Genomic DNA, 25674 nt, shown 5'->3' on the forward strand with positions numbered 1-25674 from the left:
TTCGGGGGGTATGAGGTATGAAGGCTAGCGTCCCTAGGCCATACGCTGCAGGCGCGGGTTCTATTCCACGTCCGTGCTTTTTTTTCGGTCGCGTTTGGCGGGAAGATCTATCGCGAGTTAGAGAATGATCTGCCGCGAGTTAGAGAAAGATATGTCGCGAGTTAGAGAAAGATCTGTCGCGAGTTAGAGAAAGATCTGCCGCGAGTTAGAGAATGATCTGTCACGAGTTAGAGAAAGATCTGTCGCGAGTTAGAAAAAGATCTGTCGCGAGCCCGTTAGGTTAGGTTAGGATAGGTTGGACCGTTTAGTTTCGACACCTCGGGTCCCCTCCGGATGGCCGTAGGGTAGGAGCCCCTCCCCTCCAGCGCCCCCACCCCTCGGCTCCTATTTCTTTCAGGTGGCCGACCGGAAAACAAATGCACATCCAGATGGACCATGCGACATTGCCAACACGAAACTGTCTAGTGTTGACTACCATTTCATTTCCAAGCCACTATGTGATTCATTTTGTAGAAAAATTGACACCATTAACAATCCCAACTAAAATGTTTTGCAGGAGACCAGCAAATCTCAACACCCACGAAAGAAAAGATATTTCTTTTCGTAAGTTCGGCAGACAAGCCTGCGTACAGGCATTGGCCAATCAGAGTCGACCACATCTTGTTTAAGTTAAGGTGTCAGTGGTTTGTGGTCTGCAATGGCTCCCATTAAATCATTTTCTTTTATAGTGTTAAATCTTTTCCTATGTTTTCTTGCCGTTGAATGTGGGTGAGTTCTTCATTCTCTTTATGTTTACACTTAATCTTAGCGCTATTTTCGAGGTAAATGGTATTATGTTTGGTTAAGTTGCCCTCGTCAAATCTCTTCTGCTACGTCTGCTTCATACCGGTTTTATGCCCGGTCAATGCGACGAACGCATCTAAATTTGCATTTTTACTCAATAGTAAACTAAGAGTACACATCATGCTTTATGTGCATGTGTTTTATTAATATGCCAACGTTTCTAAACAGGATCTTGCCTTTGACTAGTGCCAACTTTTTTGATTGCGTAGTCTTTCCCATTCATTTTGATTGTATTCATATTAATCGTACCTCATTTCTCATAGGAGAGACTTTTACTCCATCTTAGGAGTACCACGCAGTGCTAATCTTAACCAAATTAAAAAAGCATACAGAAGATTAGCAAAGGAGCTTCATCCTGATAAAAATACAGGAGACCCCGATGCCTCTAGCAAGTTTCAAGATTTGGGAGCTGCTTATGAGGTAAGTTGTAAAAATATGAGAAGTTTCTCCTTACAAGATTCGTATTGCTCAAACTAACAAGGTTCTTGTCATTTAGGTACTCTCCGACCAAGAGAAAAGAGAGCAGTATGATCGATGCGGAGAAGAATGTTTGAAAAAGGAAGGTATGATGAATCATGGTGATCCGTTTGCCAGTTTCTTCGGTGATTTTGGTTTCCCCTTCGGAAATCAACACGACCAGCAACAAGAAACACCGAAGGGGGCAAATATTGTTATGGATCTATGGGTGACCCTAGAAGAATTGTATTCAGGAAACTTTGTAGAGGTAAGTTTAAGTGTATTAGAACTCCTTACTCTTTTAAAATTTTCATATTTACTTTCCTCAAAAAAATTAACAATTATTTTAAAACTTACAGATAACTCGAAACAAACCTGTTATGAAACCAGCAAAGGGGACACGAAAGTGTAATTGTCGACAGGAGGTTGTGACGAAATCTCTTGGACCTGGTCGTTTCCAAATGATGCAACAGACTGTTTGTGATGAATGTCCAAATGTCAAGTAAGTTGATTTATTTCAGTTCTTAATCTGTCTTGTTCATTCTTCGGGTCTAAATCAATTATAATGCATTTATGTTCATCTTGATTTGCAGGTTAGTTAATGAGGAGAGAACCTTGGAAATTGAGATAGAGGCAGGCATGGTTGATGGTCAAGAAACTAAGTTTGTGGCTGAAGGAGAGCCTCATGTTGATGGAGAACCAGGAGACCTCATTTTAAAAATAAAAACACAAACTCACAATAAATTTGAGAGAAGAGGTGACGATCTATACACCAACATGACAATATCTCTTGAAGATGCATTAGTGGGCTTCTCTACAGAGATAGAGCACCTAGATGGCCACAAAGTTACTGTAAGTTTCTGCTGTTTTTACTGGTAAACTTGTTGGCTTTTGCTGCAATATGCCTTGACAGCACATCAAAATGAGTGTAAATAGGATAACTTTCTTGTCAATTTTGTTTTTAAATCATTTAATTCTGGGTTTTCATTAATTTTTTGGTGGCTGCATCATATTGAAGCTTCTTTTATTGATGTGTTCCCTAGGTATACTGTTCTTGATGGAATTCCCCAAAATTTAAAATGTTTCTTTTCTCCTCTGTGCAGGTTACTAGAGACAAGGTCACACCCCCTGGAACCAAAATTCGTAAGAAGGGGGAAGGCATGCCAAACTTTGAGAATAACAATTTACATGGCGCCCTCATTATTTCCTTTGATGTAGAATTCCCAAAGAATGCGTTTTCTCAAGAAGACCAAGAAGGTACTTGATAAGTTTTAAAGCCTCCCTCAAACCTGCCTTAATCTTTTTTTACACAATTTAAATGTTGCTTAATACTTAATTTTCTTTCCCTCAGCGATCAAGAAGCTACTTGGACAAGGCTCAAGCTTTAAAGTTTACAATGGACTGCAAGGATTTTAGGAAAATAAATTTGATACAGTAATTTTCAATTAGATGCCCTTGACCTGTTTCAAGATATGGGTCTGCATTGTTTTTTTTTTTTAGTGGTCTCACACTGTGTGGTCAGACCAAGAAGTCAAATTCTTTTGACATAGTAGATCATACACTTTCAAGACAAATATACTTGTCTTTGAAGGGATATTGAAGGCTGTGAAATATCTTTTTATGTAATACATTCATGGATTACTTAATTATGAAAGTTGGTCTTCTTTCATGTATCATGTATAGGAAGGTCACCCATATGGCAATCAAAGCTGTGCCATGAGACTGCATCACTTGCAGTTGCTGCTGTAGCGTATCAAACTTCAGTTTATCTATTTATCATTATTATATTATTTAATGAGTCGTGTATTTGGAATAGAATTTTTACAATTTGCATTGTGTGGTTTCCCCTTAACAAAAATGTTTGACATTTGCACTACTGTCTTGTATATGATCACATTTTATTACAAAATAAGGAAAATTTCTGCTACTGTAACTTTGGTTGTTCTGATTGTTAGAATGGGGTCAGTGCAGAGAGCTCATGTCTTCAAGATGAATGTATTATTTACTCGAAAGACCATTGTAATGTGTTCCTGCTTTCAATTCAAATGTGTATCTGTAAAGAACGTTTTGCTTCTAGGTATAAAATATTATATGATAGTGTTGGACTCGGAACCAATTTACATTTTCATTTTTGCTCCATTCTGTACGTATTTTGTTTCGTGCTCCTGAAAGACTTGTGGTTAATAAAAAACCCTAAAATGCTATTGTATTTCCTCTGTGAGTATATAATTCCCTTTCGTAAGTTAGCAACGAAGTTACTCAAGTGTTATCACTTCTTTCATCGGGTCACATGTGACAGAATTCACTTCATCTCATCTACGAGGTCCGCTTCGTCTCAAGGCTTCGTCTCAAGGCTTCATCACAGTCACGCCGGAATGACGCGCGGCTACAGCTTCGCTGCGGAAGTGTATTGGAAAGTATGACACAGTACTTGACGGTTTTTTTCCCTTCTCAAGTTTTTATTTTTTTAGTTTGCGGAGGGGAGGGGAGGGGCGCTGGAAGGGCCACAGGAGTAGTGGGAGAAGGGAGGTGGCGTCTGAATAGAGCACGATGGCGGATAAGGCAGGCAGGACTGAAATATGACTGATGGTTCGAGGCAGTGCCAGGCAGAGTGGGCCGAACCGAACCGCCGAGAGTCCGCGAGGCACAGGAGGTAAGAAGACGCGTTCGAAATGAATGGCGGCTCTTACTTCCCGCCGCAGCGCTGCACCTGCAGCAGCGTGTCAAATGGGTAGCCTACCTTGACGGCGCGGTTCTTCCAGGCTATAACAATATGGACGCGAAGCAAACACTCGTCTCTGTTCCTCTCCCCTCTGAAGGTGCTAGGAGGGTGTCAGGTGGGTACCCTACCTTGACGGCGTGACCCTGTACTGCAAGAGTGTCCCCTTCCTCTAATCAGCCCCTCGGAGGCGCGCCGTCAGTGTAGGCAACCCATTTGGCACGCAGTCAACTCAAGGTGCAAAAGAGTTCCCGCCGTCGGCTCCTACCCCCCCTACCCCCCCTCCCAGAGGGAGAGTGGGGTAGGGGCAATCATAAAGGGTTAGTAACCTGACCTGGCTGGTAGCGAACCAGGTCCAACGGGAATCGTGTGCTGCCGCATGGCCTCCAACCAGCCTCCACGGCCCATCGCTCTGCCACCTGAGCTACGACAACACACCTGTCTGACACGTCTTATCTTAGAGTGATGATACCGGGTTTGAGAGGTAGGCTGAGGAAAAGATTCTTTCACCTGGGAGTCGAATCCAGGGCTTCTCCCGCTAGCCGACATCTTTACCATCTCAGCCCCAGAGCTTGGCACCGGCACGCCATCATCATCGCCCAGAGGCCGCCCGCACCCTCCACTGCGGACAAATAGTGGCGCGGCATAGTTTGGCTAAGCCGCCGTGAAACCGGAAACCAGCGTCATCAAGATGTGCTGCGTGTTGACGGAAAATGACGAGGTTCCCCATTTAACTTTTCCCGCGGTCAAAAATCTACGTTCTTTATGGCTGAAGCTTTGTGGCCACAAAACGGGTGGCCACCACAAGCTACCGAGACCGTCCCTGCCCCGCGGCGGTCCCTGCCCAGGCTGCCCAGTGTCCAGGAAGGTGGCGCGGCAGCGGGTGGTGGTAATAAAATCACAATGTTATCGCTATTTCGCGGTCATTTGCTCCAAATCTCCCCCTCCATCCGCCGGCCGGGGTCTTTGCTGTCTCTTTCTCTCTCTCTCTCTCTCTCTCTCTCTCTCTCTCTCTCTGTCACACACACTGTCCGGCCACTAAACTGCGGCTGTCTAGCTCCACGGAAAGACGAAGTCACTCTGAATCGGCTGCTTGAAAAAAGAAGAAGGAGAAGGGGGGTCGGCGCCGCACAAGACGAATATCCCATAATCCAAATCGCCAAAGGCTGCGGCTTTATTTCGATTTGGTTCTGCTGCTGGGCTGCGCTGGCTGGGCTGCTGGGGTAGGAGTGGGCTTGGGGAGGGCCTCCCCCTCCCTTCACCCCGCTTCCCGATTTATGGCCGTGCTATCAGATAGTGTCCGCCCCGCGTTCGAGCTGTTGAACTCGTCAACAATTCAGGGATGTCGCTGTTACTCACTTACAGCCAGGGGCTGAATAAAAACTTGGACTTTTTTAGGGCATGGGTCCACTACTGGACTGGCTCCAGGAGTCTGGAGTAACGCACCAACGTTTGAGTGCTTTAATGTGGTTATCAACAAATATAGTCTGGATCATCACGCTCTCGGACTCGTAGTACCGATCAGTAACATAACAACGCACAAACGTTTGAGTGCTTTAACACGGCTATCAACAAATTTATTGCTACACTAAATTACTATGAAGGTTTCTCTGCGCGCCAATGCACGAAATTAAACATGCACTTCGCAACGTACAAATTTGTGCGCGAAAATGCACGATTTTCTGCATACTTGCGCACAAATTCGTGCGTTACGAAGTGCATGTTTTATTTCGTGCATTAGCGCACAGAAAAACCTACATAGTAATTTAGTGTGTATAAATAACGTTATCTTACTGATATTTTTATGTATCTTACAAACGAAACCATATTAATGCAACCGAACACCAATGGTTTACTTACTTACATAACATGATGTCTACAGACGATGAGAATCTACGGCAGTTTCTACACAGAAAGAGTAGCGCTGTGAAGATTTGAAGTTTCCTGAAGCCCCTCGTCAGGATGCAGAGAGGGTTAAAAACGACAGCTCGCCCTGGCGCTGCGCTGCGCCGCGCTGGGAGGCTGCGAGGGGAAAGGGAGGGGGCAGGCGGGGTTTGCTGGACCGTGCCCAACTCGCAGCCACGTCGCTGGTGAAATATATGTTCTCGTTATTAAATTCAACTGCCATGACCTGGAGGAGATATCGGTGACAGGGAAGGCCAAGCCGGGGCGCCGGTCAGGGCTGGAAGAGATTTAATATCAGCAAAACATCTGGTTCCCACCGGTGCCCCCACACCACCGTCTTGTCTTCCGCGAGAGTCTTTCATCTTTCGTGCTGCCAGTGCTGCGAAGCTGCTTCTGCAGAGGTTCGAAGGACCGCCCCCGTACCGCCACGCGCACCGCGCTGTTAAATTTGCCCGATTCAGCAGAAGTTGCATGGAACGCAGCCAGTGGCGTAGGGGCCCCACCTGGGGCATCAGGGCGCGCGCCGCCGACAGGGGCGTAACTCAGGCTGAAGAGCGACGAGGAAGGGAAGAGGAATCTCCTAATGTCATAGCGGCCGCATTCGCCGCCGAGCAGAACAAGGCGGCGCTGGCTTACCAACGAGTTTGCCTTGTTAGAGGGTCACCAAATCAGGCGGTGGCTTCCCTTTACAGCCAGGGATTGCCTTGCTGCATGCAGGTTTGCCTAGTTGCAAGTGGGGCTGCCTAGTTACAGGCTTCCGTCTCATACGGCGGCTTGTCGATTCACCGCGGTGGGTTGCGTTACTTGAAGGGCGTGGGTTGCCTCGTTCCAGGGCATGGTTTGCCTCGTTCCAGGGGATGGGTTGCCTCGTTCCAGGGGGTGGGTTGCCCAGCTCCAGGGGATGGGTTGGCTAGTTGCAGGGAGTGGGTTGCCTAGTTCCGGGGGTGGGTTGCCTAGTTCCGGGAGGGCCTAGTTCCGGGAGGTGGGTTGGGGTTGCCTAGTTCCAGTGCGGGGTTGCAGGGGGTGTGTTGCCTACTTCCAGGGCGTGGGTTGCCTAGATGCACGCGAGAAAGGGAGGACTGTCTGGCCCGGCGATGGCCAGCCTTCGATAAAACTGTCTCTGCTGCGAGGACGGTGAGGACCCTCACCTTTCTCTCCCTTCATTTTTTCACCCCCTTTTTTTCCTGCTCGCTTTATCGTGCCCATTGGGAGCATTGGGAGCGTGACTGCCATCAATGCGCGCGCACGGAGCGGGGCGGGGCGGGGCGGGGCGGGGCGGGGCGGGGCGGAGCAGAGCGCAAAGTGGCGAACTGCTCGTCCGCAGCGCGCATTGCGGTTGCAGTGCGGTGGCACCATGGAGGCACCGCGGACGGTGCGTTGCTGCGCCTTGCTGCGCCTTGCTGCGCCTTGCTGCGCCTTGCTGCGCCTTGCTGCGCCTTGCTGCGCCTTGCTGCGCCTTGCTGCGCCTTGCTGCGCCTTGCTGCGCCTTGCTGCGCCTTGCTGCGCCTTGCTGCGCCTTGCTGCGCCTTGCTGCGCCTTGCTGCGCCTTGCTGCGCCTTGCTGCGCCTTGCTGCGCCTTGCTGCGCCTTGCTGCGCCTTGCTGCGCCTTGCTGCGCCTTGCTGCGCCTTGCTGCGCCTTGCTGCGCCTTGCCTCGAGTGCTCGTCGCTTCGTCCCCGCCAGTTGGCGGCAGCGTCGCCGCGACCCTCGTCCAGTCCCCCGCGGAGGTGAAGGGTGCGCGCCGTCGCCGCTCCGGCAGACTGATTCCGAGTCGTCGCTCTGCCTTTCTCGCACTCATGGGGCGTCCCGTAAAGGTGCGAGGGAGACAGAGCGACGAAAACGACTCTCGGAGTCAGTCTGGCAGGGCCACGGCTTTGCATAAAGACCGCCTAATGAGAATCAAGTGTCGCACCGGGGCACTTCTTTCGTATCTCGCTCGGCCGCGCGCCGTCCTCGACGTCACCGTCGTCTCCGCCGTCAGGCCTGCCGCCAGGGGTGAGACTGATTCCGAGGGTCGGTTTCGTCGCTCTGCCTCTCTCGCACTCCAGGGCGCCCCGTCTTGGTGCGAGAGGGACAGAGAGACGAAAACGACTCTCGGAATCAGTCAGTGGCCCCGCTGGCCCCGCTGGGCGCCGCGTAACCGGGGTGCCGTTCCCGAACTCGAAGTGGCGCTTGGCATCTGGGCAGACAGACTGATGGGGAATCTGCTTCGGCGACGGCCTCCTTGGCGTCGTCGTCCCCCGCGGCTGACCCACCTCACAGTGGGCCAGAAGACCGGCGGTAGGCGGCCAAAACTCTAGACGCGTTTTGAGCTCCAGAATCACTGAAAAGGACTCGAACCAAACGTGTGACCCCACCAATGGATTCCTCGTACGGAGAGCAATCCATTGGTGGGGTCACACGCTCGGTTCGAGTCCCATTTAGCGACTCCGGAGCTCAAAACGCGTCTAGAGTTTTGCCCGCCTCCACCGGACTTCGGGCCCACTGTGCACCTTCGAGGCCCTGCGCTTGCTCGGCTCGCTCCGGGCGAGGGCCGCGGACCACGGGCCGCCGGGAAGCTGGCCGGTGTCATAAACCGATCATCCTCAAGTACTCCGCTAAGTACTTTCGACCTCCTCCGGAAGCCAAGAGGAAACATTGCCGGAAGCTCGGGGGAGACGGCGGGCGGGGCGCTAGGTGGAGCGCCACGGAGGCACTGGGGAGCGAGGGGGAGAGGAGAGAGAGAGAGAGAGAGAGAGAGAGAGAGAGAGAGAGAGAGAGAGAGAGAGAGAGAGAGAGAGAGAGAGAGAGAGAGAGAGAGAGAGAGAGAGAGAGAGAGAGAAGATATATATATATTTTAAGAGCGGCGCGAGAGAGAAACGAAAGTTTGGCGAAGAGGCCGTGCCGTGCCGAGCCGTGCCGCGCCACGCCGCGCCGTGCCCTTCCCGCCCCGGGTCCTGATTGCTGCCCATTTTCAACTCTATAAGCTCCTTTTCTCCCCGAGCAGCCAGGCCTCCCCCAGGACCTCCCCCTGGACCCGGCCGCCCTGGCCGCGACCCTGCCAAGGCCTTGGCCGGGGCGGCACTCCGCTCCGGCAACAAACGTGGCGTGTACTTGGCAAGCATGCTTCAGTGGTGTGGAGTGTACATGCCAGGTTGGCTCCCGTTGGCTCCAGGTGTACTAGCACGCAAGCTCCAACCTGCAGTATGTGCGTACACACTTGAGTTTGTAGAGTACACTTTACGAGAGCAGGCTGGCGGAGGCAGGCCCCTGCGAGTTCCCGTTTGACATGGAGCTCGTCATTAACGCTGGGAGGGGGCGCCTCTGGGAGGCGCACGGGGCGGGCCGATCGGGGGCAGTCGGGGTGGGGCGGGGCGGGGCGGGGCGGGGCGGGGCGGGGGCGCCGAGTTTGGAGTTGCTCCCATTTGGCGAGCGGGCCGAGCGGGCTCCTGGGACACGGGCCCACACGGCCCACACGGCGCGAACCGCCTTGCCCGCTGCAGATCAACAGCTAAGAGGGGAAAAAATCACGAGGCAACGCCGCCTCATTCCGCTATTTTTGACCAATCACCAAGCGCCCCGCCAACCACTCGGAAAAATCAACAGCGTACGCACTTTTGCTCTGTAAAATATTCCGTTCTTCATCGCATCATCGCAATACTTGGTGCATTTTCTCTCCAAGTTAGAAAAGGGTGCACTTTCCCTCCAAGGCCAAATAGGTAGGCGGCCAAAACGGCTTCTGGATTTCCCTGGCACTTCCTGGAAATCACCCATGTCTTTACTATAGGCTCCCTGGAAAAAACAGGAACCGCTTTGGCCTAACGCTAGGCGCCATTTTGACACGAAGTCAAATCAGAGTCCATTCATGTCGTCTTGTGGGGTCGTTTTGACATCCACTTGACCCACTTGGCTCAGCGGACCGCTCGCAGCTTCTGGACGAGACCCCCACAACCAACTTGAATCACTTCCCTCCATAACCAACTTGAATCATTTTCGCCCAACGAATGACCGCCTTCCTTTGAGGGCGGCGGGCGCTTCAGACAGAGCCACAACCGCGCGGCCGGGTCGGCAGACTTGACCAGAGAATTACGCAAATCCCGTCTAAGATGTCCGTCCGCCAAGACGGCCTCCTGGACGTCTCGAAGGAGCGCGCCACACTGTAATAACTCCGGGTCCTCCGCGCACTCCGCACAGTGGGCCAGAAGACCGGTGGAGGCGGCCAAAATTTTAGAGGCGTTTTGAGCTCCACAGTCGCCAAATGTGACCCCACCAATGGATTCCTCGTTCGGCGAGCAATCCATTGGTGGGGTCACACGTTCGGTTCAAGTCCCTTTTAGCGACTCTAGAGCTCAAAACGCGTCCGGGATTTTGACGGCCTCCACCGGACTTCTGGCCCACTGTGCTCCGCTCCGTTAATTGAAACAAACGACCGCCGGAAACGATGACGCGATCGCCGGAAAAAGAGAGACGAGCTGCCGGAAGTGCGTGAGCGGCCAAATATGACAGTAAGTTTTGGCGGCGCGCTCTCGGCTTTCGACGTTCGGCTTTCCTAATGACAGCGCGTTCGGCTTTCTGTCCACCGGACACATCGCTTAACCTTGCACAATAACAGTCATCAAATGGCAGCCTGCCAATGCAGCCCTCCCTCGCTGCAATCACAATTAAGACCCGGCCAGTGCTCCGTCGCTCTGTCTCTCTCGCACCCTCCGAGAGCCGCACCTCGCGTGCGAGAGAGACAGAGCGACGAACGTGGCCGCTCGGAGGCGGCCTTCAGACCCCCTCCCTCTGCCCAGCCATCTGATCACTCAGTTGACTACGGCTGCCGATCTATTTACCCAAATTGTACAATTGGCCGGCCCGCTTCGCCCGCTAGGCCGAGATACAGTAATTTATGGCCGCAAGTTTCTATCGGGGAGAAAGAGGATCGAAAAGGACGCAGAGAGAGAGAGAGAGAGAGAGAGAGAGAGAGAGAGAGAGAGAGAGAGAGAGAGAGAGAGAGAGATGGCCCAGGCAAACACAGATAAGTTTTGGCCAATTCGAGGTGGATGCCTTTCGGGCCTCGGCCGGGGAGACACACTCTGTCTTCGTTCCACTGACCAGCTAGCTCGGCGAAGGCGGGACGGTCGACCACGGCCTCGGCCTACCTAGTGTGGTTACGGCCAGGGCGCAGCCACTGCTCTCGGGACAAAGCCTCAGAAAAAAGGATAGGAGAGAGAGAGAGAGAGAGAGAGAGAGAGAGAGAGAGAGAGAGAGAGAGAGAGAGAGAGAGAGACCAGCTCGGCCTAGGGTAGTAGTTGTAGTTACCACGGCCAGGGAGTAGCTTTCGAGACAAAGCTCCTATAGACAAGAAGGAAAAACGAGAGAAAAAAGTGGAGAAATAAAAAGAGACGCTGACCAGTGGTCACCCGGCTCGGCCAGGCCTTGGCACGCCTTGGCAGGCAGGTCAAAGGCATAAAGGGCGAGGAGGGAGGCCGGGGGCGAAGCCCATTTCAATGCAGCGGGGCCTGCTGCAGGGCACACTGATTCCGAGAGTCGTTTTCGTCGCCCTGTCTCTCTCGCACGTGTAACGGGGCGCCCGTGAGTATGAGAGAGACAGAGCGACGAAAACGACTCGGAATCGGTGTGCAGGGCGCCGCTACACTGTCTTTGCCCTTTTTTCGGCCGCTCGGACCCTCGGCCCTCGCTACGTGAGGTGTAGCCGATACCGGCGGCGTGACCCTCGGCTCGGCTCGCCTAGGTTCCAAGGGTCAGTGGCAAATCAGGCGTCAAACGAAGGGCGCGCCCTGCCTCGCCCCGCCTCGCCCCGCCACGGGGACCATCTGGGAGCCACGTCGAGCAGGGACCCTTTTTGAACACGCCCCGCACACTGTAAAGAGTTGTCGCCACTTCATGACAAAATAGTGACGTTTCTGTCACTTTCAAACGATGACAACTTTATCACCAATTGATGACATTCTTTAGGCTATTCCAAACTCAAACTTAACCTAGCCAGGCCTATGCTGGGTTTTTGTATTTTTTATCTTATTGACAGACAACTTCTGTATCCGCAGAACAAGTACCACTGCGTTTGGATGATTACTATATCTCTCTTGATCCTGAGCGGCAAAACTGCGTACCTCTTTGACTGACCCTTGCTCCACATTGCAGCATCAAGGGTTTCGTTCATTAAAGCGATTCAGCACAGCGCTCCGTCGTACTATCTCTTTCGCACTTCTTCAGGTCGCCCCAAATGTGCGAGAGAGATAGAGGTGACAAATCCCTACGGTTCGGATTCGGAATCAGCCCGCTGCAGCCCCACGCAAATCTGCCGCCGTTTGGAATTTTACCGGTAATTTGAGGCGGCCGAGCCGATGGCGCGGAAAGCGGCAGACTGATTCCGAGAGTCGTTTTCGTCGCTCTGTCTCCCTCGCACCTACACGCGACGACCCATGAGTGCGAGAGAGACAGAGCGACGAAAACGACTCTCGGAATCAGCCTGCGGGCGGAGACGCGTGCCGCGCGAACACATCCCGGTGCCGCGCACCTCCACTACACTACACATCCGTCAGTCGCGCAAAACGAAGACGTGATCTGACTGGCGTCTTCCGGGCGAGGCGAGGCCATAAAACGATTCCCCTTTGAAGATATCTCTCTCTCTTTTGGAACCGATGTGTCGAATAAAGATGAGACAAGCCTTTCCTTCTTTTTCACCCAAATCGCGAGACTGCGGCAGCCCATTCCGCCGCGAGAGCCGAGCGGGGAAAATAAAAATAGTGAGAACGGGGGGAGGCTGGCTGGGCTGGCCGGGCTGGCCGGGGGTCAAATGTCAGAAGGAAGAGTTAAGATGGAAATGGCCGAGGGGTGGTGCGACTTACCATGTAGCGAGGGTGGCGCGGCGGAACAGACAGAGACGGACAGACAGACAGACAGACTTGCAAGATGCAATCAATTTGTATCTGTGCACACTACCGCGGGGTCGCGTGCGGCTGCGGCTGTTGCCACCGTGCCCTGCCGTGCCTTGCCTTGCCCTGCCTTGCCCTGCCCTGCCCTGCCTCCCCTCCCCTGCCCTGCCTTCCCCTCCCCTGCCCTGCCGTGCCTTCCCCGTGCCCTGCCTTCCCCTGCCCTCCCCTCCCCTGCCTTCCCCTGCCCTGCCTTCCCCTGCCCTGCCCCCCCTGCCCCCGTGCCCTGCCTTGCCCTGCCCTGCCCCTGCCTCCCCTGCCCTCCCCTCCCCTGCCTCCCCTCCCCTGCCCTGCCTCCCCTCCCCTCCCCTGCCCTGCCCTCCCCTCCCTTTGCCCTGCCCTGCCCTGCCTTGCCTCCCCTGCCCTGCTTGCCCTCCCCTGCCCTGCCTGCCTTCCCCCTGCCCTTCCCTTTCCCCTCCCCTGCCCTGCCTCCCCTGCCTTCCCCTGCCTTGCCCCCTGCCTTGCCTTTGCCCTGCCTGCCCTCCCCTGCCTTGCCCTCCCTGCCCTCCCTTTCCCCTCCCCTGCCCTGCCTGCCCTGCCCTCCCCTCCCCTCCCCTGCCCCCCCTGCCCTGCCTCCCCTGCCCTGCCCTGCCTTGCCCTGCCCTGCCCTCCCTTTTGCCCTGCCCTGCCTGCCTGCCTGCCTTGCCCTGCCCTCCTTCCCCTCCCCTGCCCTGCCTGCCCTGCCTGCCCTGCCCCCTCCCCTCCCCTGCCCTGCCTGCCCTCCCCCTGCCCTGCCTGCCTGCCCTGCCTGCCCTGCCCTCCCCTGCCCTCCCCTCCCCTGCCCTGCCCTGCCCTGCCCTGCCCTGCCTTGCCCTGCCCTGCCTTGCCGAGCCGGCCGTGTTTGCACATGCATATGGAATGCGCCCCAACCCCCGGCCCGGCGAATGATCGGAAGCATTAAACCTCGACGGTCCACGGTCCAGCATCTAGGGGTGGGGGTGGGGGTGGGCCGGGCCGGCGCATCCCAGTCCCGAGCGCATGTCAACAGAAATTGGGGGTCAGTGTCGAGTAATAAAAGCGCACGCTGCAGCAAAGTGGGTGCGGAAGCGGAGCGGAGACACACGCCCCACAGTGGATTTGCCAGAAGACCGCTGGAGGCGGGCAAAATCCCGGACACGTTCTGAGCTCCAGAGCCGCTAAATGGGACTCGAATCGAACGTGTGACCCCACCAATGGATTGCTCTCGGAACGAGGAATCCATTGGTGGGGTCACACGCTCGGTTCGAGTCCTGTTCAGCGACCCGGGATCTCAAAACGCGTTTAGGAGTCTAGGCCGCCCGCGCCGGTCCTCTGGCCCACTGCGCACCCTGGCGGGGCGGCCGGTGATGAAATCAGATGGCGGGCCGTGGGTTCGAATCCCCGCGCCGCGTCCTGAGAGTCCGTTACTTTTGGCCGCTACGTGCCCCGCATGGCGGTGACCGCGGCCGCCGCGTTAGGCCCCTCGTGAAATCATATTAGCGGCGTGTCGCCGTGGTGCCTGGAGGCTTTCGCTGGGGCCGAGGCTGGAGCCGAGGCTGGAGGCACGCGCGCGCTATTACTGACCCTCGTCCCGCCCGGTCCCGCCGCAAACGCCTCGTATCGGAGGTCGGTGGCTTGCTGGAGCCTCGCTGGAGGCGCGCTGGACAAAGGGTGGCGCGGCACGCCGTGGCGCACGCGCCGTCCGCCTGGGTGGAGTCTGCCCACAGTACACACCCTAAATGTTTTTGTACAAATTTTGTACGAGACATCGCAGTTTTTTGTGCACACGAACTTTTCGTACAAATTTGTGCAAAATTTTGTACAAAAATGGCGAAAAATGTGCAATTTCTCGTACAGAAATCGTACGAAAATTTCGTGTGCACAAAAAACTGTGATGTCTCGTCCAAAATTGTACATAACATTCAGTGTGCACGACAAAAAATTTGAAAAAAAATTGGGGTCTATTTTTTAAAACTTTTCCGGATTTTGCGGGTGTCTTAAAATTACGGGACACGGCAGCCCGAGCCCCTGACAGAGCAAACAGATTAAAAAAATAATTACCCGCTAAGTCACTTCGTTCCTGGAGGTGTTTGAACAGGCCGGCGCGCCGTGTGGTCAGGGCGGACACCAGATAGGACTCCAGCCTCAGAGTTACGACGCTCACGTGTCCCCACCCCCTTTGTTTCAGGCCTTATCTTAACTGCTAATTGCGGTCAAGCTTTGGCTTCAGCATGCCCTCCGCCCCGCTAGCGGAGCTCCGCCGGCCTGCAGACTGATTCCGAGAGTCGTCGCTCTGTCTCTCTCGCACCACTACGGGACGCCCGATGAGTGCGAGAGAGACAGAGCGACGAAAACGACTCTCAGTGTGCAGGACGGCCGGGCCCGCAGCCGCTAAACGCCCCTAAGGACAGTCCAGCCCTGAGCCTGGGGAGCGAGGGCCCCGCCCGGCCCCGCCTTCAGCACCGCATAAACAAAGTCAAGGCTGCATCTTTTGCCTCAGGCTTCCTTCTTGTTCCGCAACGAGCGTTGTCTCCATTCTGCACAGCACTCTGAAAGCCCCCTTCAGTGATTTTTCTTCATCTTGTTACCAGGTGGTAAGACTCGCAATAAAAGAAAACAAATATACGTATCACAATATTTATTTGAACAAAATCTAAGTAATACTTAAGATGCTGATATTTAACGCTTGAAAACCCTCTTTTGAGGACACCATCATTATTTTTATATAATTTTCATGACATGGCTAAAACAACTCCGAACGACACACCATCAACACCATCCTACCTACGGGCCGGACACCAATCTGGTAGAGAAAAACGAAAACAAATGTTAACGCCGGACAGGGGACTTCGGCACTGCGGCCGCTACACCGCATAGGCGCGCGTGCCGACCTGATAACGGAATTGAAAAGGCGCGTTCCGTGCCGTGTTTGCACACAGAGAGGGTTGCCTCATTAATGGTGTCTTCAATAACGGGGGCCTCTCTCTCTCTCTCTCTCTCTCTCTCTCTCTCTCTCTCCCACGGGCCTACGTGTGTACATTCCCGATAACAAGCCGCCGGGCGCGCGGGGCACGAGCGGCTGGGGCTGCCTGCCTTTGGCCTGCCTGCCGGGGGTGGCTGGCTGCGAAATTGACTCACTCATCATCGGCACGTTTAGTTGCAAGGCGATGCTCGGGCCACTTTCCGGGCCAGGCAAAGTCATTGGCACAGGCCACACAGTAAATGTCTTACGGTGAAAGGCTGCACCAACATAATATGGTGGAGATTTTCTCCATAATACCAACGAAATTCGTCAAAATCTCTATAAGGTACAGTGAATTCTCAATGGTATGTTACGAAGTCAGCTGCACCACCATAATATGGAACATTTTCACCATAGTATGGAGAATCTTCACTGTACAACATTTAGAGTGTAGTAATGAACGTGCACCAGCACCCCCTCCACCTCCACCCCCCGAAAAAACACATAATGCACTGCTTTTTGTTGATTTTTTTTTCGAAAAACAGGAAGGGAAGTCCAGAATAATTCCCAAGGGAACGGGCGGCGAGTGCGGCGACCCCCCCCCCCCCCCCGCACCGCCTCGCGCCGCGCCGATGTCTTAGTTATGCGGGCTCCTTCTCTTTTACTTCCTCCTCAGAGGAATCTATCATCGCGGCGGGGCGCGGCGGGGCGGGGTGCTCCTCCTGGAGGTCGTGGAGCCCGTCACGGGGAGGGCGCCGACAATGAGGACGGGGCGCCCAATCCGTCGGGGTCCATTTGTTACACGACGCCTTTGTGGTGGACGCCGTGGCCCTCCAGAGTAGGCAGCCCGCCCCAGGCCCTGGCCTACTCACGCGGTGCCGTCGGCCAGCAGACTGATTCCGAGGGTCGTTTTCGTCGCTCTGTCTCTCTCGCACCAGCACGGGACGCCCCATGAGTGCGAGAGAGACAGAGCGACGAAAACGACTCTCGGAATCAGTCTGCAGGCTCGTTGTGGGTCAGGGCCTTCGGCGCCCCGAGAGCAGCGGCGTCGTTACCGGGCCAGTTACGCCTTGCTGTCTCTGTCGCACGCGTGGCGCACATGGCCCGTCCCGAATCGGTGCGAGAGAGACAGAGCGACTCTGCGGGGCGCCACCCACACCGCCAAAACGACGCCCTTCTTTGAGGAGCGCGCGCCGTCGCCGCGGTAACGATACCGATACAGCGCGAGCCCCGCAGGGCACAGTGGGCCAGAAGACCGGTGGCGGCGGCCAAAACTCTAGACGCGTTTTGAGCTCCAGAGTCACTAAACAGGCCTCGAACCGAACGTGTGACCCCACCAATGGATTCCTCGTTCGGAGAGCAGTCCATTGGTCGGGTCACACGTTCGGTTCGAGTCCCATTTAGCGACTCTGGAGCTCAAAACGCGTCTAGAGTTTTGGCCGCCGCCACCGGTCTTCTGGCCCACTGTGCAGGGCCGCAGCACTGGAGACTGACTCCGAAGCGCCGTTGCGCCGGTCTGTCTCTCTCGCACTCAAATCGCACCCCGTCGGCGTGCGAGAGAGACAGGGCGACGGAAAGACACTTCGAAGCAGCAGGGCCGCGCGGCACGCTTCGGTTACCGAACAGATTTGCCTTGTTTGTCGGCGACACCGTTCAGTTGGCACCCTTGCCGCCCGTTTGCAGACCGATTCCGAGAGTCGTGTTCGTCGCTCTGTCTCTCTCGCACGCGTACGGGACGCCGCTTGAGTGCGAGAGAGACAGAGCGACGGAAACTAATCTCAGTCTGCTGCGCGCCGCCTCACCTTCCCGCCCTCTTCGCGCCTCCGCGTCGCCCCGGGGCAGCGGCGGCAGGGGCGCGGCGCAGTCGGGGGTTGGGGGTGCGGGAGGGGTGGGGGAGGGGACGAGGTGACGTCGCTCCAGTCGAGCGATACAGAAGGTCGGATTGTCGCACCGTCTCTAACGGACCCTTATGGAGAACTCCACGAGTACGACAGAGACAGAGCGACGGCACGACTCACGCGCAAGTACCCGGGGCTGTTGGTGCGCAGCCCGGCGGCGACGGCCCCTGCAGGGAGCACAGCTGCAGGGTACCGCAGAGTCCGTATTTCTTCCAACACGAACATGCACTTCTTGGTCTACAGGCCGGCCGAGTCCCTGCCGCCCAAGCCGCCTCACTCCGAAGGATCGTTTCTGTCTCTCTTGCGCCCTCACGGCACGCCCCGTGAGTGCGACAGAGACAGAGCGACAAAACGGCCCTTCGGACGGCAGCGAAGGACTCTGCTAGGATCGACCGGCCAATAAAAAAGATATTCAATGAAGCTGGCGGGCAACCTATATCCCAGTGAATCTGCCGGAGATAACCTTGGAGCCTCCACGGACCGCCAAGACCGCCCCCACGACAGCGTGGCGTGGCGAGGCGTGGCACAGTGGGCCAGAAGACCGGTGGAGGCGGCCAAAACTCTAGACGCGTTTTGAGCTCCAGAGTCGCTAAATGGGACTCGAACCGGACGTGTGACCCCAACAATGGATTGCTCGTTCGAAGAGCTATCCATTGGTGGGGTCACACGTTCGGTTCGAGTCCTGCTCAGCGACTCTGAAGCTCGAAACGCGTCTGGAGTTTTGGCCGCCTCCACCGGTCTTCTGGCCCACTGTGCGTGGCGCCTACGGCCCCGGCAATGCCTAACCTCAGACGTGCGGCCATAAAGGAAATGGAAGGACACAGCCGCGTAGCCGCGTAGCTGAGGCCGGAGCACAGCCCACATCGAATAATACATTACGCGTTTTCAAGTTTTTCGCAGTTTTTCGCCATTCCCACGGAGCTGTTTTCAAGTGAATTTTCGCGGTTGAAACGTCTGCGACATCCTCAAGGTTTTATTCCAGTGCTGCTTCATCATCAGGTGGCGGGGGAAGGGGCTGGAGCCTCCAGGGAAACCCCGGCTACGCCGGTGCGGCTGCGCTGGACTGCAGACTGATTCCGAGAGTCGTTTTGTCGCTCTGTCTCTCTCGCGCCTATACGGGAAGCACCAGGAGTGCGAGAGAGACAGGCCGACGGAAACGACTCTCGGAATTCAGTCCGCCGGGCCGGGCTATTGGCGGACCTAGTGGGGCGTAAGACAGAGCCAACGGCGGAGGCAGCCAAGGGAAGCAGATAAAGCAAACAGAAGTAGCAATTGAAGTCGCGGGAGGCGATTCAATAGGGGCATTTATGATGGAATCTCGTGTCACATTATACGATATACGCCGCGCGGCAGGGACAAGGAAGGGGGGGGGGGGCAGTTTGGTGGAGCCCCACACAGCCATTCCACACAGCCCCGATCGCAATGCGGGTTACAGAGCTTGCCGCAGGGACGCAGCAGGTGTGCGGGTGGATCTGGCGTTCAATAAGGACGAGTGCATCGGAACGCAGCTTGTTCATTGAGTAGAAACAATGTCACACGCGTAGTATGAGTCCTTTTGCGAGCTCGCCCCAACGCTGCTAGGCAGCTCACGTAGCCGGCGTAGCATGGGCGTAGCCCAGCCCCCGTTTCGATGGTAGCCGAGTGACGTAAGAGGGAAGGAGAGGGACACACACTCTCTCTCTCTCTCTCTCTCTCTCTCTCTCTCTCTCTCTCTCTCTCTCTCTCTCTCTCTCTCTCTCTCTCTCCCTCACGCACACTCACTGTCTCCCTCACCTCATTCCGCGAGGCGCTATATACTGTTCAGGGACGCGACGGTCAACGCGAAATCGACTCCCGCCCCCGCCGCCAGGACGCCAAGGACGCAGAAAAGGGAGAAAAATCAGTTGTGCGGAGTTCCATTCCGAATTATTTCAACACCACCGCAGAAGCGCGCAGCTCCACTGCCGCTGCACACGTGTCAACGACTGTCTCTCGCGAGGCGCCGCGCCGCCCCTCGGCGGACTGCGAGTGACAGCCGGCCCAGTAAGTAGACTGATTCCGAGAGTCGTTTTCGCCACTCTGTCTCTCTCACACGCACGGGCGCCCCGCATGGGTGCGAGAGAGACGGAGAGACGAAAAACGACCCTCGGAATCAGTCCACTGGAGAAATAAAACAAAATCAAGTCGCGTGGGTGGGCGCGGCCGAGCGCGGCGCGTCCCGCTGACGAGCCAGATGAAATCCGAGGTGCTTTTAGCAGAGGACGCACCGCTATTGACACGATCGTCACGGCCAATCCGATTTGTCCACCCCGGCCGGCCCTTGGCCAGGCTCGGCCAGGCCTTGGCCATGCCGGGCACGAACGCACCCACCCGTCGCGTCCGTTTCGCAGCGTGTGTGTGTGTGTGTGTGTGTGTGTGTGTGTGTGTGTGTGTGTGTGACTGTGTGTGCGCGTGCGGCTGTGCAGTGTAAGTAGCAGTAGCCGCGTAATCACATTGGGTCGCCACAGTTATCCAGTTACCGCCACCTCCACACAGGAGACTGATTCCGAGAGTCGCCTTCGTCGCTCCGTCTCGCTCGCCCGCCGTCCAGGACGCCCCGAAGAGTGCGAGAGAGACAGAGCGACGAAAACGACTCTCGGAATCGGTCTGCAGCAGCGTTGACGGGGTGCATGCGCAAGGACACACCGCGCGGCGCCGACGGCCTGGGGTTCGAATACCGCGGGCGGCAGCGCGTCCTCTAGTGCTCCCTTCTTTTTTCCGGCCCTCCATTGCCATTGCCCATACGGGCTGCCAGAGGCGGTCCTGGAGTCGATGGCTATTTACTGCCCCGTGCCAAACATGAACCCAATCCCACAAATGGCCGCGCCCCGCCCCACCTCACCCCGCCCCGCCCCGCCCCGGAATCGTCACGCTTTGACAAATTAGCCGGCGTGTCTCCTTGGGGAGTCCGTGGGGTGACCGCGGCGTTCCGATTTACATTTCCAAATTCGCGCGCCGGCCCTTGGCCGCCCTCGGCCCGGCTGGCCCTGCTGGGGGGCGGATTCCCAAGACGGCGTTCTGTCTCTCTCGCACCCCTACGGAAACGACCCATGAGTGCGAGAGAGACAGAGCGACGAAAGCCGTCTTCGGAATCAGTCCGCTGGCCCTCCTCGAGGGAGCAGCGTGCGTGACCAACGCCGAGTGTCCCCAGCCCAGCATTCGGGACGGCTAGGAGAAAGATGTAAGCAGGCAATAGGTGGACACGGGGCTACGCGAGGCCACTCCGCAAACTCCCAGGAGAGTGCACCCTTAACCTTATGAAGTATTTTGAGCCACCCTTAAGCCACCCCTAAAACCTTATCAAGTACTTTTAGCCACCCGGAACCTTATGGAGTATTTAAGCCACCCTTAAAACCTTATGAAGTATTTTGAGCCACCCTTAAATCCTTATGAAGCATTTTGAGCAAAATACTTTTTCTTTTCTTTGTAAGGCCGAAAATAGTTTGTAAGGTTTTCAGAGTGCAGCCGAAAGCACCTCCCTTAAGAATGTATACTTTCATGCGAGTGAGTCACTCGAAATGAGTACATGCTCGCGAGTACTCGGCGAAGAGAACTGCACCGAGCACACTGTTAAGTTTGCAGAGTAGGGCCAGACGGGCCAGAGGGTGGGGGTCGAGTCGAGGTGACCACCACGCCGTCGGACGTCGCCGGACCCCGCAAGAGCGCAGGGCGCGCGGCCGGCCCTTAACATAAACGTCAAATTCAGGACGGCGATAAAAATAGTAAAAAAGGCGTGTGTAAATGAGATGGGGTGAAGAGCGCTATGCAGGCCGGGGATGGCCGAGGCCGTGCTTGAGGTAAACCATATAAAAGGCCATTGGGGACTGGACCCGCCCGAGGGGCTGCCGATAAATTAGCAGCAGGGCCGTACTGTGTGTGTAGTGTAGGGGGAGCGTAGCACAGTGGGCCGGAAGACCAATGGAGGCGGCCTACATCCCGGACGCGTTTTGAACCCCAGAGTCGCTAAATGGGACTCAAATCGAATGTGTGATCTCACCAATGGATTGCTCTCCGAACGAGGAATCCATTGGTGGGGTCAAACGTTTGGTTAGAGGCCTGTTTAGCAACTCTGGAGCTCAAAACGCGTCTAAAGTTTTGACCGCCGGCGCCGGTCTGCTGGCCCACTTGGTTGGTCGAGAACGGTCGAGAACTTCCAGTGCAAGGTTCATCACTCGGTTCATCAGCATAGCCTTACAGGACGGAGCGACGGAGCGTGCTGCCGTGCGCGAGGCGAAACTGCCGTCAGGTTGAATCTCGCCGGTCATCTTAGAGCCCATTGCAGGGCATTGCAGGACGTTGCAGGGCATTGCAGGGCGTTGCAGGGCATTGCAGGGCGTTGCAGGGCATTGCAGGGCGTTGCAGAGGATTGCACGGGCTCGGAAGGGCGGCGGGCAGTTGCAGGCGGCAGGGCGTTGAGGGCGGCCGGTTTTAAAGGGCAGACGTAGGTGTTAGGGCCATTTGGTCGCCTTAGGCAGCCTTAGAAGGACTGGATTCAGTGCCAGGCAGTTAGGACACTGTTCGTCTGCAGCGCGCTGCGCCCCTCAGGTCGTCCCATTCATCGTTCCTTGCCGCTCTTCATTGTTCCTCGTCGTTTCCTTCGTTCTACCGTTCCTCGTCGTTTTTCATGGTCGTTCCTCGTCGCTCATGATGCGTTCCTCCTCGTCATTCCTGGTCGTTCATGATGTCGTTCGTCGTTCATGCGTTCCTCGTCGTTCATGGTGTGGTTCATGATGCATTCCTCGTCGTTCCTAGTTCCTGGTCGTTCATGATGCGTCCCTCGTCGTTCCTGGTCGTTCATGGTGTCGTTCATCGTCGTTCATGATGCGTTCCTGGTCGTTCGTGATGCGTTCCTCGTCGTTCCTGGTGTCGTTCATCGTGGTCCATGATGCGTTCCTGGTCGTTCATGGTGTCGTTCATCGTGGTCCATGATGCGTTCCTCGTCGTTCATGGTGTCGTTCATCGTGGTCCATGATGCGTTCCTCGTCGTTCATGGTGTCGTTCATCGTGGTCCATGATGCGTTCCTCGTCGTTCCTGGTCGTTCTATCGTTCCTCGTCCTCCTTGAAGTCGTTCCTCGTCACTCCTGCTCGCCGAATGGCGGGGCGGGCCATTTAACTGTCGGCCCCGTTCGACTAGGGAAAGGTACGGGCGGCGCAGGTCACACCCCTTTTTGCAGTGACTTCCCTCCATGATGAACACCCCCTCGTTCTCACCCCTTCCCCGTGCCTCCGGTCAGTTTGCGGCGACGCGCGGGCGACGCCCCCTCCAGGCCGTCCAGTCCAGCCTAAAGGGTGATAAGCACTGGCAGCCACACCCCATTACACAAACCCCATTTTGTTGCAATTTAAAAGACATTTGCCTCTTCATTGTGACCACTGCCTACATGGTTGCATGTTATTACGTACTGTGGGTCCGTCATCGGACTCTCTCTCTCTCTCTCTCTCTCTCTCTCTCTCTCTCTCTCTCTCTCTCTCTCTCTCTCTCTCCCTCTTATCGGCACCGATAATCGGCAGGGAGCGCTGGACCGGTGCAAAGCAAATAACATCCCGCTGGCTGGATGCTGGATTTTTGATGAATTGCGTCACACAATACAAAGCCTCCCACAAGCACGCAAAAGATTTCAAACCAAACCCCAACACGCAAAAATAGAGCCGTAGTTTTAAAAATAGTCCGAACTCGTGCACTCGTGCACTTGGGCCAAAGGATTCTTAAGCGCCAGAGAGTAATATTTTGTATAGTTTTTTTTCCTTGCTCTGGAAAATCAAAAACAGCCGTTCAGCTAAAAACCACAAAATCATCGAAAAAGGCACCCGTACCCGTGCGACTGATGGTGTTATGATTTGGATTATTGTCTCAAAGTGAAGTCAAGTTCAGAAGAATCAGGTATCGCTTCAAATCAACGCAATAAAATCATATTTAGACAGACCAGAGCAAAATAGCAAAAAATTGCACTGGTGCAAAAAAAAAAATTGTTGAGTGCAAGAGATTGGCTGATAACGGGGAAATTTTTAGCAATGTGCAAGAAAATTCTCCATCTTCATAAGAAAACGTTTGCTGGGGATCTTCACTACAGTTCAGGTCAAGCTGCATAATAGAGATCACTTAAAAATGACAAAATCATCTCAACATCAAACTGTCGTTTTCAGTGAGAGTCGCTATGTTCTTCCCGACCGCCAACTTGTACTATTTGCCTTTGCAGTCGGAAAATAATTCCGGGTCGCGCTTTTCGGCAGTGTACTGGGCACAGTATTAGTAACTTCCGGATTTATGGCCGGGCCTTACGTCAATATCAGCAGCGCGAATAAAAAGGACGGCAGTTACTCTCACGTGCGCCGCGACGGCCGAGGCGACGACCGCCATCCTCCCTCCGCCGAGCCATGTGTAAGAAAGGACATGCGCACCTCTTTCCCACTGTTTCCTCGTTTTTTTTAACCCCCACATTTTCCCGTTTTTCCCTCTTTTACCTCCAAAATATCCCCCTTCTCTTCCTGAAACAACCCGACACGCCGTGGCTCCGAGGCAAAGATGTGCCTTCCTAGCTCCAGGTTCGGATAGTCCGTTTCGCGAAACACAGCGTTCAATGAAAACAGAATCATTAGAAAACAAACCTCAGTGTGACGGGGGAAGGGGGGGCAGGGGGAGGGGAGAGAGACAGAGAGGGAGGAAAGGAACGGACGGACAACATTCCCTTATCGGGTCGTGCATAATCTCTGAGGCTCGCGGGGGAGAGGAGACGCGCTGGACCAAGTCACGCGTGCCCCTCATGATCTAGGAAATGATCTGGACACACACACACACACACAGCACGCACACAATAGTCCGTGATGTCCGGCAGGCGACCGATAGCTTTAACTGACTGCAATAAATTGCAGGATGCGCCCTATAAAGAGGCTGGGGACGAAAAAACGGCCGTAAAAACGGGAAGAAGATGCGCGGCGGTCAGTGTGTGTGTGTGTGTCGCAGACGGACACACACAGAAGGAAGGGGTGGGGGCTTGTACCCTCTGCTGCTGTGCCTTCCAATCGGGCCATACCGTCCTGTCGAATCAGTGTAAGTAAAAGCTCAGGGAAAAAAAGGCGGTGAGAAATAAAGTGTTCAATTTCAAACTTGAACCGACTTTTTCCCCACATTACTCTCAGTCTCTTCCCTGTCCGGAGCCTGCTTCATTGTGGTGTTGCAGTTTTATTTTGTCAGTGAACTTGCCCGAGGCCGCAAGTGCTGTGGAAACAGGAGAGAGAGAGAGAGAGAGAGAGAGAGAGAGAGAGAGAGAGAGAGAGAGAGAGAGAGAGAGAGAGAATGGGGTAGCAGACCAACTGAGGCGACAAGTAGTAAAGCGCAAGGAGAGAGTAGCCAGTAGCCAGTCGCGGGATGTGGTGGGGGTTGGCGGGGTGCCGCGGGGTGGGTGGGGGGGGGGGGGGCAGCGGAGGGTGGCGGACACGGGAGTGGAGAAGGCACATGATCAGAGCTGTTGGCGATCAGCGATCAAGGAGCCGATGAGCCAAAGGGGATGAGGGCGGTCCGGGGTGCAGCGGGGCCATGAAACGGTCCCTCGAGCATAAAAAGAGGAGCAAATAACGGAGGACACGCAGGACCTCCCTACACGCCACGCCAGGCAACGCCACCACGCCGACAAGGACGGGGCGAGGGCGCAACCACCGCGCGCTGCAAGCCTCTCTCGCACCCCTACGGCACAACCTGAGAGAGTGAGAGAGCCAACGCGAGGACAGCATTGTTCGAGGTAGGCCCGCTGCCCCGCCGCGGCCACGCGCCCAGCGTACATCTCTCCAGAATTCAACCGGCCACCGCCACCAAAACTCAAATGAGATCCAAACTGAAGGCGACGGCGACGGCGACGACGCTGGCAGTGCTGCTACACGTGGCTGGGTGCAAACGCAAACCCAGGCGCGGATCCAGGGGGTGTAATGGGGGCAACTAACCCGTCCTAGGGTACTTTGCCCCTGTAAGCAGGCAACCGGCACGACCGGAGTCCTAAATCCGCGC

At 55.3% G+C, this 25674-nt stretch overlaps 2 protein-coding genes across 3 annotated transcripts in view; one reads left to right on the forward strand and one right to left on the reverse strand.

Annotated features, from left to right (window-relative positions):
* The window catches only part of LOC117639357, a 192267-nt gene that overhangs the window by 114050 nt on the left and 52543 nt on the right, over positions 1-25674 (reverse strand). The window lies entirely within an intron of this gene.
* Positions 436-2946, forward strand: LOC117639364 (dnaJ homolog shv). The gene is made up of 7 exons (XM_034374949.1): positions 436-768; positions 1107-1263; positions 1340-1567; positions 1659-1801; positions 1893-2151; positions 2403-2556; positions 2651-2946. The coding sequence occupies exons 1-7, from the start codon at positions 698-700 to the stop codon at positions 2713-2715; spliced, it is 1077 nt and encodes a 358-aa protein (XP_034230840.1). The 5' UTR covers positions 436-697; the 3' UTR covers positions 2716-2946.

Source organism: Thrips palmi, unplaced genomic scaffold (assembly GCF_012932325.1).
Source record: "Thrips palmi isolate BJ-2018 unplaced genomic scaffold, TpBJ-2018v1 HiC_scaffold_11, whole genome shotgun sequence".
In the NCBI taxonomy this organism is placed as follows: domain Eukaryota; kingdom Metazoa; phylum Arthropoda; class Insecta; order Thysanoptera; family Thripidae; genus Thrips; species Thrips palmi.

What these genes read in the sequence shown, in the direction of transcription:
- LOC117639364 (XM_034374949.1), top strand. Translation starts at nt 698, where the DNA reads ATGGCTCCCATTAAATCATTTTCTTTTATAGTGTTAAATCTTTTCCTA. An exon ending in GATGAATGTCCAAATGTCAA is followed by an intron (nt 1,802 to 1,892) that starts GTAAGTTGATTT and finishes CTTGATTTGCAG; the next exon opens with GTTAGTTAATGAGGAGAGAA. An exon ending in TAGATGGCCACAAAGTTACT is followed by an intron (nt 2,152 to 2,402) that starts GTAAGTTTCTGC and finishes TCCTCTGTGCAG; the next exon opens with GTTACTAGAGACAAGGTCAC.